We start from the raw sequence: 14,416 nt of genomic DNA, 5'->3' as shown, positions 1-14,416 counted from the left end.
TCTCCTCAGCCAGCCTTCCTGTGGTTCTGGGTGATGTCCATTCTGTCTTTTAGTTGTATTTTTGAAGTGGTTGTTCGAGGCAGCAAACTCCGGTGTTTACCTATGCCGCCATCCCGATTTTTATCTTTTGATTGAATATTTTAGTGTTCACCTTCAAATTGTCTGAAGGAAAGAAAGTACTTCTATATAAAGCTGCTAGTGATTGCTCAGTATCTTCCTTAAAGCTGCTTAGAAACCATACACACAAAGAAAAACTCCTACAGTTCAAGGTTTTCCTGAAAAAGTGTTACATGTCTGCTTCTCTTAGAGATAATCACCTTACATTGGTGACAAGCAATGTATTACTTAGAGGGGATCTGCGCCAAATGCTTCGTTGGGGCTTGTTTATTTGGGTTGACTACCAGTAAGATTAAGTCAGAAAATGATCAGTGATCATTTTACCTATATGACTAGGAAAATACTTTGTGCCAGACACTTTTTTAAGCACTTTGCATGTGTTGACCTGTGAGGTAGATATTATTCCAGTTCTCCAGATTAGAAAATGTGGGTACAGAGCTGCAAAATAACATCTCAGGGTCAACCAGCTAGTACGTGTTCATTATTGAAATCCAGCAAGCCTAACTCCCGAGCCTCCCTACTCAGTGGATTCTGTGTGTTTTCATATATTTTACTAGTGGCCCAGTACACGAATTCATGCACATTGAAAGGAAATTAATTAGAAGAAATATTTTAATATTGCTATTCGCTCTTTCTCTATAATAGAAATGTCAACCAAATTCACGATCTACAGTGACAGAAACACACACCTGCAGTTGGTGCCAGTGAGAGCTTTATATGTATTGCGCATGTGCGAATCAACTTAGCCTTTTATGTATATACTTGAGGCCCAGTGCACAAAATTCATGCACTCAGGGGGAGGGTGGACCCTCAGCCCGGCCTGCGCCCTCACGCAGTCCGGGAGCCCTCGGGGGATGTCCGACTGATGGCTTAGGAGCAGGCCTAAGCCATCAGTCATACATCCTTAGCGCTGCTGCGGAGGTGGGAGAAGCTCCCGCCACCGCCACTGCGCTCGCCAGCCGTGAGCCTGGCTTCTGGCTGAGTGGAGCTCCCCCTGTGGGAGCGCACTGACCACCAGGGGGCAGCTCCAGCGCTGAGCGTCTGCCCCCTGGTGGTCAGTGCGCATCATAGCGACTGGTCGTTCCGCTGTCGGGCCGAAACTGGCTCTCCGACATTCCCCGAGGGGTCCCAGATTGCAAGAGGGCACAGGCCAGGCCGAGGGACCCCACCGGTGCATGATCTGGGCTGGGGAGGGATGCAGGAGGGCTCCAGGGCATGTCCAGCCCATCTCTCTCAGTCCCAATTGGCTGGACCCCAGCAGCAAGCTAACCTACTGGTCGGAGTGTTTAACCCCTGGTGGTCAGTGCATGTCATAGCAACCGGTCAACTGTCTGCCCCCTGGTGGTCAGTGCACATCATAGGGAGTGGTTGAGCCGCCTTAGCATATCATTAGCATATTACGCTTTGATTGGTTGAATGGATGACCACTTAGCATATTGGACTCTTATTATATAGGATAGGATAAACTTGCTTAATTAGACCTGCTTTCTGATTAAGCTAAACTTTTTCCAGCCCAGTGAAGCACCCCAACTTCTCTTTCAGGTAATTGTCATCAACACAGCAATAAATATCAACACAAAGCAGATTATTATTGTAGATCACGCAGGGGTAACAAAGGGTAAAATATTTAACTGCAGCAGTGTTTGACTATATTCTGCACAGTGAGAAACCTGAAGTCATTTTCAAGGTCCACCATTTCTTACTTCTTTCAGTCGGTTCAAGTTTTTAAATGTTCTAAATCTCCATTTTATGGCTAATGAAAAGAGAATAGGATTCCCCCAAGTCTCCTATCTACCTATTCCAGGACTTCTGTGAGGATCAAATGAGATGAGGCACGGGAAAATGCTTCACAGACATTTGGTTAAATTGTGAAATGTTTGCACCTGGTTATAAAGCAAGTTATGTTCCTGGGCTGAAGAAACTGCAGAGAGGCTAGTCCTCACTAGGGAGAGGAAGCCGGGTGTTGCTACATGACGTCATTACCCAGCACCCACAGCGACCGTTTCTGGGCTGGACTGGCCTGTGGGCCCCATTTTGTGCCATGGGGTCTTGGCAGTGTTGGCTGCGATTTGGTGGGGTGTCATTCCTAGGTGATGGCGGGGCCTGTGTCCCACTTGGGGGAAGCTGAGTGTTGGTTTGTCGGTTCCAGGTCCAATGCGCATCATGGCAGCTCCTGCATTGAGCTGAGTGGAGCTCCCCTGGTGGTCAGTGTGCATCATACCAATCGGTGGGACACTCAGACACTTAGCATATTAACCTTTTACATATATAGATTGCTGACTTTTTTAAAAAAAGCAGTAACTTAGCCCATTCTATTTGCTAATATCCTTAAGTTTTCTTATTTTCTTTCCCTCCAGTTCCTACAAAGGGTGTAAGAAAAATTTTACATGATGTGCGATATTGGTAAAATGCCAGTAACTCGTTTCTAATCATCATTTCTCTAAAACTGGATATAAAGAAATAAGATTTGTGAACAAAAACTTAAAACAGCACCCTTACCAATCAATGCCCTGGTGGTCAGAGAGGCCCCACTTCCGCAACAAAGTATATTCAAATCAGCTGTTTGAATTTCAGAAACCTGAAAAAAGATTGGTCCTCAGAGCACATAGTGTAACCACTACCAACCACACTTTGAAAAATTCTCCATTTTAATTCTCCAATGTCCCTGTGTTGGTGAGTAGTCAGTGATGCTAGTGCACACCCAAGGATTCCTGTCTAAAACCTGTTCTGTTTTTGCAGTGGATAGCCTGCTGAAATACACTGGCTATGGGAATGCTGCAGGACTGTTGGCGGCCAGGGGCCTCTTGACTGGAGGAAGAGGAGATAATTGGTACTCAGAGGACGAGGACACAGACACTGAAGAATACAAAAATGCAAAACCAAAGTATAGTATCAAGTTTCTTTTCACCTAATTCTGTGCCTTTGAGTGGGTTATTTGCCTTTCACTTCCTTTGTCTCATTTTCCAAGTGTTTTTTTTTTCTTTTGTGGATTTGGAAACTTTCCATTTAATAGTGTTTTCAGAGGCAGTTCCATTGCTCATGCCTTAGAGCAGTGGTCGCCAACCTTTTGGACCTCACTGACCACCAGTGGTCCACAGACCACCGGTTGGTGACCACTGCCTTAGAGAGTGTCTTCAAGTGATTGAGGAAGGATAATAATTGCAAGGAATGTTCTGCTGCATGATTATTTTCAACATGCTCATTACCCTGTCCCAAGAAGTAAGAGGGTGCTTTTACATATCTACCGTCATATATTTTAAAAGTATTGTTGCTTCCTTTTTGCTTCTTTTCCATATGTTGAGATTTTAGAAGGTGTAACCAAGACTAAGTATTTAGGTTGGTTATTTGATACTTCATTCTTTCTCAGAAAGCTAAATATAGGTTCCGTACATTCTGATCTTCCCTCTTGCATAAAAGCCCTTATGAGTCAATAAAGCAACAAGGCACATTACTAGCAAAAGTAAAGAACTTTGGCTCCATAGTAAATTTTACTCAAACATTGAGGGAATTACCTCTGAGCAGATGCATTAGTGCTCTGAATAGGCAAACAGAGACTCCTCAAGTCCTCCCTGAGTCAGTGCTTATAAATCAGATACTAATTCTTCTGTCCCAAACAAATCACCTCTACTTCCTTCCCTTCCCATTCTTTTCATCTTCCTCTCAACCCCCATCCCAGGTAGGTTTCTTAGTTTCCACTTACTAAGAAACTAAGGTTTCTAGGAGTTGTTTGAGCTCAGTTTCCTGGTTTTTATTACTGAATGTTAAAAGGGTAACTGCCTTTTGGCATCATTGATGTTGACATGCTATGTTTTCTACCGATAGTCTTCTAGAGTGTGATGTGGGTCATGTTGTATTTGGTCAAAGATAGAAAATCATTATCTGCAAAATCAGCACCCCCCCCCTTTTTTTAGTACAGATTATATCCTGTTGACATGAAAGTAATGGGTTGTGAGAAGGTAAAAGATCATGCCCTAATTAGGAATTTTATTGCCCATATTCTCAGCAAATTGGTCTGAGCAGGTAGCATTACTTTTAGCACCCCCAGTGCTATCAGCCTCAGCAGGATCTTATAGAGTATATCCCCCCCACCAAAAAAAAGGCTTTGGGGGGAAATGCTAGCAGTAAGTTCTTAAGACTGCCACCATTTAGATGTTATAAATTGGGTATCTCCATCAAGTATTTGAAGAAAAGATAGAGAAATCAATACTTTAATCTTTCTCTAATTATGTATAATTTAATTATAAATGAGTCTTGCTCACTCTTGTTTTTTTCATTCCATAAATTGTATTTCCATAACAGTTTAATGTTTTATATATCTCCATTTGAAACATTAAAATTTACCAGTGGAGAAGTCTCATATTAAAGGAAGATAGAAATTACATTAGGCATTCTTTGTGCCCCAGAGATGTGGACACAGTCAACTTAGACAACTCTTGAGTACTTGTGGGTGGTCAGTATTGTTGCAGCTCAATGTGTATTGTTGCTTTTGTTTGGTAGATGATTTCTGTAGTGGTAATGACCATTTATCTAGAAAGCACCAGAATGCTACTGTAACAAGAAAGAGCTCAGAGAAAATACAAGAACACTGGGTCTCTTCCAATGGTTTGGAATAGACATGCTAGATTTCAGAAGAGCACTGTTTGTTTAAATCAAAGACCATGAGGTTTGATATTGTTATTGTCTTAGCTTTCGGGCATAGGGGATTCTGTACTAGTACTTGGGCCTTACATCCCTAATCTCTAGCCTTTGGACCTGGCCTATGTTGTTAATAGGAGTGGTATGTTATGGTCAGAATAGCCACCATTGTGAAATTTTGTGTTTACTCATTACAAGTATAAATAGGGGTTTCCCATCCGTTTTTGTTTTTTTTTCTTATATCTTCCCTACTTTTAGGTGAAACAGGGTAGTGGAATGTTTAATTTGTTTAAATACTTACCTAGATGGTCCTTGTGGAAGTAGTGGTGAATAAAGTACTTTCTAAGCGAGACAGTCCTTTGTGCCCTAGGCAGTGATCCACAGAGCCTGAAGAACTTTGTCTCTAAAAATTGTTACGAAAACTTTTATCAATCTAGTGGAACTTCTAAAATCTGAAAGGATTGCTTACTCCCCTACCCTCTGATTATCCTTCACTAGTCAGTGTTCCCAGGATTAGAGTCTAGGTTTCTTAGGATACATTTATTCACAAGAGTTGTTAGTATTGGCAAAAGCAGAGAAATCACTCCTCATCCAGTTGGCCCTTGTCCCATTGTAAAAAAATGTAAGTGGGTTCTGATTAATGCACTAAGGTAACCTGTAATCCTTTAGTGGAATCTGAAACCAAGAATTGTATGAAGCTTACATTCAGGCTGTGGGAGACAGTTAATATCACAAAAGTCCTTTTTGTGTCAAAATAAATGTACTTAATGGACTGGAAATGGCTTTCTGTAATTAGCACACTTAAACAGGATATACTCATTGAATCAAGTTACATGTCACACAGGTTTTGGTGTATGTTTAGCCATGTTTGTTAAAAGATGTCATATAAATTTTGGTATTGTATCAAAGAGAAACCAAATCTCTAAATTCTAATTTTATACCTGTTTCTTTTATGCCTCTGAGCATGGAGGCTCCTAAACTGTTTATGTAATATAACTGACTGATATGGTGTATACATAATTGCAAACATCATTTGAAAGATGTGTATCTAATGACATTTGGCTCATTGTAGACCAGTGACTTTCAGGGTGGGTGTCTAGGAGCCTGGGGGCCCAAAGAGGTGTCTTTAAAGAACTTCCGTACAGAGGGGCAGAAGGAGGGGAAGGCCAGAGTGGGCAGAACTTTAAGATACCTCCTTACACCCTTAATACCCCCACTAGTTCAGATCACATTCAGAAGCTTAAAATCATTGTACGAAACTGCTTGGGTATTGCCTTTTTGACTATATTTCTCTCAGCAGTAGCTCTGTCAGCATCTGTATTGACAGCAGTCACCAACCGGTGGTCCGCGGACCATTGGTGGTCCGTGAGGTCCGAAAGGTTGGTGACCGCTGCTCTAGAAGGTCAGAATTGAGAATAAAATCATTGCTGCTTCTGCATTACACTGGGTTCTGTAAGTTTACCAGCCTTTGTGATATTTGCAACCCCACTAGTTTTGTACTTTCAGAACTGAATTATCTATTTTTTATCTTATTTTTGTGTTATAATTTGGGGAAATGGCCAGCAAGAGGTCAGTTGTGTTAGATAACTACAGTGTTGTTCCACATTTCATTTCCTATAGATTTACAACCATAGTTTCTATATCCTTTATAATAAAGGATATCAGTCTTAATCCAAAACACTCAACATAGGAAACACTTAGAAAGCACTATAATTTAAAAAGACATTTTGGAGTTTTTTTTTAATTGCCTAGATGCAATATGGTATCTATTTATATATATACATATATGTATCCAGTATGTTTATTTGTATGGTTGCTACACGATAGATACTTAGTTAATATTTGGTAAACAGTGAAAGAGTGACAACACACACCCTAGTTCTTTGCACTGCTAATGGACTGCAAAAACTTGGATTAAGATGTTTCATAATTTACCATCTTGTTTATTGTAGAATCACTGTTCTATTTTTATGGTAATTCCCAAACTACTTGAGACATTTTCAGCCATTAACTGATCTCTGTATCTGAAATTATCTATAGGAAATTGCTCAAAATATGTAATTGTTGCATTGCTTCTTTAGTTAATGAAGATTGCACAGGCCACTCTTGGGTGATGATGTAACTGAATAGAGTAAACTTACTACATCATCCAAGGCCTTCTGGCTTGCTTATTTCTTAGCAAGTGGCTCACTTATGCTAATAATAATAGCTGGTATTTATTGAGTGTCTAATATGTGCAGGTACTGCTCTAAGAACTTTCTGATACCATCTCATTTAACCTTCATATTAACCCTTTGGGATAGAGTTCTCCCCAGTTTACAGAAGAGGACACTAAAGCTCAGTGATGTCAAGTACTTGTGTAGAGTGCATAGTTCCTGAGTGATCAGGTGGCCTGACTCCAGAGCTTATGTGTTCTTGGGGGCGGGGCAAGGGAGGGTTTGAGGTAGGCAAAGCAAGTTTTATTGTGCTCTTCACTGTGCCTTCTTATTTGAGGGGTAAAATATACATGATATAAAATTCACCATTTTAGGAACCATAATAGGTGAAATCATATACAATATTTATCCTTTTTTGACTGGCTAATTTCACTTAGAATAATGTCTTTAAGATTCATCTATATTGTAGCATGTGTCAAAATTTCCATCCTTCTTAAGGCTGAATGGCATTCCATTGTATGTACCACATTTTATTTAACCATTCTTCTGTCAGTGAAGACTTGAATTGTGTCCACCTTTTGGCTATTGTGAATAATGCTGCTGTGAAATGGGTGTACACATATCTGTTCAAGTCCCAGCTTTCACTTCATATATATACTAGAGGCCCAGCACACGATTGAAATCGCGCAAGGAGGTGCCCCTCCTCCTGCTATGTGAGGAAGCACCCTGCAGTGGGCCGGGACCTGGGCCTGACTCGTGCAGCGCTGGCCGACGCGGGAGTCCGTGGGGGGCCAGGACCCACGCCTGACTCGCAGCATCCCCCAGCCCCCCTGCCTGTGTCCACTCCGGTGCCGCCCTGTCTCTGTCTTCATCTCCGCTCTGGGCCTCACCTGCGCTCGCAACTTCCTCCTGTCCAGTCATGACCCGTTACAGCGTCCCGACCTAATTTGCATATTACCTCTTTATATATCTATAATCATAAAAGCGTAATATGCTAATCAGACAGCCAAATGACCTTCCGGACATCTTTCTGGACGAAGTTGTGGTGGTGGGGGCCGAGGCAGAGGTGGTTAGGGGCTATCAGGCAGGCAAGCAAGCAGCTAGGAGCAATCAGGCAGGCAGGTGAGTGGTTAGGGGCAATCAGGCAGGCAGGCGAGTGATTAGGGGTGATCAAGCAGGCAGAGTGGTTAGGGGCAATCAGACAGGCAGGCAGGCAGGGGAGCGGTTAGGAGCCAGCGGTCCAGATTGCGAGAGTGTGCAGGCCCAGCTGAGGGATCTGCCCCCCTGCCCCTCTACCCCCCTCCCGTGCACAAATTTCGTGCACCAGACTTCTAGTATAGATATAATTGATCAGCTGCCTCCTGTACGTCCCCCCACCCCTTACTGGGGATCGAGCCCACAACCTGGGCATGTGTCCTTGACTGGAATCGAACCCAGGACTCTTCAGTCTGCAGGCTGACGCTCTATCCGCTGAGCCAAACCAGCGAGGATCCAGCTTTCACTTCTTTTGGATATATACCCAGAAGCAGAATTGCTGGATCAATGTTTATGTAGTTCTATGTTTAAATTTTTGAGGAACCGCCATATCATTGACATATCTTACTGTCTCACCTTTTCCAAGTCTTTACTCAGATATCATCTTAGTGAAGCCCGTTCTGTACACTTAATAAAAACTGCAAAACACATACTGTCACCCCTCCACGTCACACTTCCTTACATTGCTCGTTTTCATAGCACTTCTAACTACCATACAGTTTACTTATGATGTCGGTTTTCCCCATTGGAAGGTAAGCTCCAGGAGAGGAGAGGCTTTTTTTGTGCCTGTTTTTGTCCATTGAGATGTCCCCAGAATAGCCTGGCACACAGTAGGCACTCAGGGAATTTTTGTTGAATAAATTTGTTGTTTGATTTGTTGAATAAATTTTTTAAGTCAGTCAGCCTCTCTCGGCATTGGGATACCAAATGATTGAGGTGGCTGCCCTCATCAAGCCCATCTTGCAGTTGGGGAGTGGGAGCCGGGGAATGGAACTCAAGAACATCAGGATATGGTAAAGTTCCACTCTGCTCTTTGTTGTTTTGTGGGGACAAATATTCTGGGGAGTTTTTCCTGGGAAAACATTTGTAGCTTCATTGGCAGATAATGTCTCCTTTCCTACCCCTCCTGTCCCCTCCCTTTTTAGTCTGGGTTCACCAATGCCTTTTCCTAAAACCCTGATTCTTCCTAGAGGTTGCAAATTGTAAGCCCATTGGTTAGATTTAGCCCACAGGTAGGTTCTGCTTGACTTCCCCATGTTGCGTTGGTAATTTGGGTTTTGTGTTTTCCATTTTTTTTTAACTTTATATAGTACTGCTTAAAATTATTACTTGCAAGAATTTAGAATTCAGATATTTCATGTGAAAATTTGGATTTTCAGCTCCTTTTTAAAAAGGGGAAGTTTCTAATAACATTCTTGCATTGCAATGGAGTTGGTGCAGCATAAGTTCCCTTGGTTTGACAGCGTATCCTTTTTGTTCTTCTTACCTGCCTGGCTCTGTAGGGGTTGAGCTTTATAGCCCATTCTTCAGCCAGAATGCTTTCGGTAAAATTTAATCCACACTTTTTAGAGACTGAAGTTAACTTTCATGTAGCTCAGGGAATTTTTAATGGGTCTTTTTTGCAAAGTGACCTAGTGCTATTGATGACCAAATGTAACAACAATTTTAAGAAAAAGCAAAAGTCTTGAAATATATTTCAACTTTTATGCATATGTTTATTTCCTCATACTTTTTAGTATGTCTTAATAATTTCATCTCCAGGCCCATATAGCTGTGGTCAGTTCATATAAGGGCCTAATATAATAAAAAATTCTCAATGAAATACCACAGATAAGAATTTAGATACTTCTTGTCATCTAATTGGAAGACAAACAATCATAGGATTAGAGTGCTGGAAAGAGGAAGGAAGAAAGCAGAAAAAGGTGGGGGGGGATCATAGTAAATATAAAATTACCCAATAAAATATCCACCAAAATTAGTGTACTTTAAGTATCTTAAGACTCAGCGTCTTGGAACAAAATAAAACGACCCCCAGAATTTCATAGGGTTAAGATCCTGAAACTGAAAGCTAAGTCTCATACTCTACTGTTTAAGGTTATAAAGGTGGCAAGTGTTTACTCAACTGAAAATAACCTATTTTATGGAAACTGACATCATTGTTGTGGTGACTATTATTTGTTTTCTATTCTTCTCTGGGTAAGGAAACTACATGCCACTAGTGTGAAGTGGGGAGCAAGAGAGGAGACAGTGTCCCAGTCTGCCTCCTGCCCCAGCACACTGCCCTGTTTCCCTTAAGAGGTGGCCTAGCTCCTGTTGTTTTCTGTGGTATTGTTTACATTGTTCTGAGTACGGGGCGGCGTGGGGTGTTTTTGTGAAGGGAAAAATGAAACCTGAGTCCCTGGAGTGACTTTGGGGGGATTGGAATGTTTTACTCCATGGGTAAAGGATGGTAAGTTCCTACTCCATAAAAATTAATTTCTAGCTACTACTTTTGTGTTCAGTGAGCAAAGGATTTTGTGACTTTAGTACCTAATTTCAGAGCAAGCCATTAAATCATTTTAGCAGCAGAGAACTTGAGGTCAGCTTACGGAAAACAGACATCATTTCCATTAAGCCTTTAAAGAACCAAGAAAAGAATCCAGTGTGCTCTGACCCAGGAATGCATGTCCTGACCTTTGTGTGCTGTGGTGTCCACAATACCACAGAGCTCACCAGTGTGTCCCCCTGACACACTTCTTCCTGTGGCACATGACGGCTTGTATAATGCCATCATATTCTACAACAGTCTGTGGACCTGGTTTTTAAAATCACCCCTCCATAGGCCTTGATGAGAGAAGCCTTCACTCAGGAGCCAAGATGAGCAGATGAAGTTAATATATCTACTACCTTCCCTTATACTTTGTTCTAAGAACTGATTTCCTTTGTTTGCTTGGGAAGTGGTATGAGCTTACAATAAGTACTTTTACTTATCATTTATAAGACTAGTTGTTTTTCTGAGTTAACAGGAAGCAGTAGAGAAACCAGTAAAAACATGTCTCGTTGTTATATGCCTAAAGCAAATAATAGATGGGTGATGGAATTACATTTTCATTGTGGCATCTGGATACCTCTTAAGAACTCTGTAGTTCTCAGAATCCTTGTCTGGGTCCTCTTTGTTCTCAATTTTTGGGAAAAATGATGACCCCATTCAGTGTTTTTGTTAATGGCCACTTAACTAGAGGACTTTTTCTCTTCCTTTATTAGCACCTGGTAAAAAAAGGAGAGGCAGTAATAGTGCATTATGAGTGTCTGAAGTAGGCACTCTAGCCCAGTGGTTCTTAACTCATTGTGTATCAGAATTACCTGGAAAACTTAAAAACATATATACATATATAAGTATATGTATATGTACACGTACGCACATGCGTGCGCACACACACACAGAGATTTAGTTCTCTTTAAAGTTTCCCAAGTGATTCTAATGTACAGCCAAGACTAAAAATCACTGGCAAGCCTGTGGGTTTCAGACTGTTTACCGAGCACCAGGGTTCCTTAAGAGTGCAGACAAATAGAGGAGGCTCTTGGCCATCCCTATCTCCTCTGCCTGAGCAGTTCCAACTTTTGTCTACTTTACATATTGGCCCTCTACCTAGGGTTTCATTTGTTAAATAAGAAGCAGGGGATGGTTTCCACTGCTTTGAAGGAAAAAAGATTTTTTTAACCACAGCTCTAGACATAGGTCTTATGCAAGAACGGCAAAACAGATGTTTTAGATCCAGTTTTTGAGGATGATGAGCACTGAATTCTTTCACAAGAATCTGCATGTCATGTAGCCTCTGAGGAATTCAGCAAAAGAAAAGGAAATCTGGTAATAGTACCTGTGGCCTAACCTTACTCCAAATGAGAAAGCCCAGGTCAGTAAAGTTAACTTGCCCAATTAGAAACTCGCCACCAGAGAACCTAATTGATCACAATGTCCTTGTTTTGGCCCTCGTGATTTTTTTCTATTTAGACCACTTTCTAACCTCCAGTTTACTCCAGTCCCAGCGCTCCACATTGCTTTTACTTGACCAGTTCACTCACTTGCTTATCCTGAAGGCCTGGTCCCTGAACACATTTATGTTTGTAGACCCTACAAAGCAATTTATTAGCAATTTGCTGTTTGCAGGGATATTTAATTTGATCATTAAGAGCAAACCATCTGTACTTGGCTGGTACAAAATGCTATAATTGCTTGTCCTTTTCTCCAGAAACATATTTAACTTACAGATATTTAGCAGCCATTGGAAGAATTATCTTTTATTTCACTTTCTTAAAAAAAATAATGTGGCTTTTATCTAAGAGGATAGCTTGTTTGGTATTAGAACTTCGTACATAGTTTATGGAACGTATTCGTTCTAAGTACTTTATTAAATCTATTTCCAGAAAACCAGATGGTATACCTGTCTCTTGGTAGGCTACATTTCATTCCTTTTTTTTTTTTTTATCTAGGTCAGATCAAATCTAATTAAAATTGTTCTTCTGCTTTATCTTTTATTATTTAAACACTCATTGCCTTCTGTGGTCTCACTAATGGACTAATTTCCTGAGATTATAAATTGGCATGCTTTCATTTTCAGATTCCAGCCTATCATCATTTTTCCAGTTTTTTTGATATATTTGTTTTATGCTGTATCACAAAATGAATTTCTCCCTCTCTTAAATCATTTGTCCCCTTATAATTAATGAAGAAGGTATGCATCCAAGGATATTTACCCTAAATACCCAATCAAATTTCATATTTTTAAAAAGCAGCCGGGCCTTATTTTTTTTAAGTTGGCAAGTTAGTTTTACTTTTTGAAAAACAATAGTTAATACTAGGAAAGTAATTTTTTAAAAAAAATTCCCAGAGCAGTTCTATACCATAAAATTCTATTATTGCCAATTTTTTGGCAACTATACTCTTTCTTATTATAACTTACAACTTGGACCAGCAAAGTATAGAAAGAGCATAATTTTAAAACATACAGCATAACTTTTTTTTCTTTTTGTAGCATTAATCTTATCACTGGTCATTTAGAGGAACCAATGCCAAACCTTATAGATGAAATGACAGAAGAACAAAAAGAATATGAAGCCATGAAACTTGTCAACATGCTTGATAAACTTTCCAGGTATTGTATTCCCATCCATTTTTTGCTTGGTTTCTACAAATGTTCTATTCTTTGTCTCTCTCGCTGAGAGTTACCATAGAGCAGCAGCTCTGGAAATCCATGCTGATTGGCACAGGGTGGCCCCGGCAGCAGCAGTTAGTACTCTCGGCTCCTGCGTTCCCTACCTGTGCCTCTGGATATGCACTCTTAAACAGTCCAACTCTCCAAGGTGGGACAGTAACTGCTAGGTCGCTGTGACATTTAACCAACTAACCTCCCTGTCTTCAAAAAGATGCTGAGTTAGGTTCAGTCATTTTGCCGCTTCTTGTATTTTTTGTTTTAGTCTGTTTTGGTTTTTGTTTAAAATCATGATGCTTTTTTTTTTCTTTTTTGATGAAACCAAGAATTCTAAATTGTCATGTACCCAACAGGAAAAAGTGAAAAGGAATAGCTCAAATGAAGGCTTTTCTGAAAGCAGGCGTTTGTATTAATTAGGGGCTCTAAAAACAATCTCCCCTTCCCTTCTTGCTCCACATCTCCTTCTCCTCCAAAAATAGTCAGTTTGGAAAATAATTAAATCAAATATATACTAATCAGCAACTAGTTGTCCTGGAGGAATTATTAGAAAATATTAATTCCTTTCACACTTGCCTGAATCGCTCTGTTTTCCAGTCATGCATTGAGTCCCTTTCTCCTTTAAGCCATCTTGAGTGAGTGCTTCTGTGTGTCAATGGCAGCTGTCACTTAAAGGTGAATTTCTTCTGTTCATCTCCTTTTTCACAACTATGTGAAGAACAGTATCCCTCAGCCAAGAGAAGCAGCAACTGGAATAGGAAAGCCAATCATTAAAGGAAAAGGTGTAACAAAGAGGGCAGAGGCTTAGAGCACAGCAGGAGGCTTGGAGTAGAAATGTTTGAAAACATGGAGAGTGTGACAAGTGTGGGTGGGTATTCAGACCCTCTGCCCAGTCTGAGCTTCTTTCAGATGATGCTGGCAGGGTGGTACAAGTTATTTAGAAGTAAGTAGTTTCATCACCTGCAAACCTAGTGGAACTTCCAGCTAGTCTTTTTAAACTCTCATCTTTTCCCAGGGTTAGAATTTACAGTCACTGGCAATGCTTACAGTCTTCAAAAGACATTGTCATCTATTTACAGATGACATTCTCCATACTTTTGATAGAATAGTCAAATATAAGATACGATATGGCAAACCTATAGGAGGCACAATAACAAGTTTGGAATGAATATATAAAAATAGGATTTGTGCTTAGCTGTTTCCAAAAGGACCCGATGAAACACAGTGGTCTAATAGTCCCCCTGGTAGGAGGAGGAAGTGTTAACAGGACCGAGTGGAGCACATTAG

The 14,416-nt window shown here is 40.7% G+C and overlaps 1 protein-coding gene across 1 annotated transcript in view; it reads left to right on the top strand.

The window, feature by feature from the left end:
• RIC8B (RIC8 guanine nucleotide exchange factor B) overlaps window positions 1-14,416 on the top strand; it is a gene marked incomplete at its 5' end in the record, with an annotated part of 107,753 nt that overhangs the window by 77,373 nt on the left and 15,964 nt on the right. Inside the window, 2 exons of the mRNA XM_014536007.1 lie at window positions 2,857-3,001; window positions 12,956-13,075. Coding sequence (XP_014391493.1) covers window positions 2,857-3,001; window positions 12,956-13,075 — 265 coding nt within the window. The remainder of the gene's footprint in view (window positions 1-2,856; window positions 3,002-12,955; window positions 13,076-14,416) is intronic.

Source organism: Myotis brandtii, unplaced genomic scaffold, assembly GCF_000412655.1.
Source record: "Myotis brandtii unplaced genomic scaffold, ASM41265v1 scaffold155, whole genome shotgun sequence".
Taxonomy (NCBI): Eukaryota; Metazoa; Chordata; class Mammalia; order Chiroptera; family Vespertilionidae; genus Myotis; species Myotis brandtii.
This window is presented reverse-complemented; position numbering and strand designations above follow the sequence as displayed.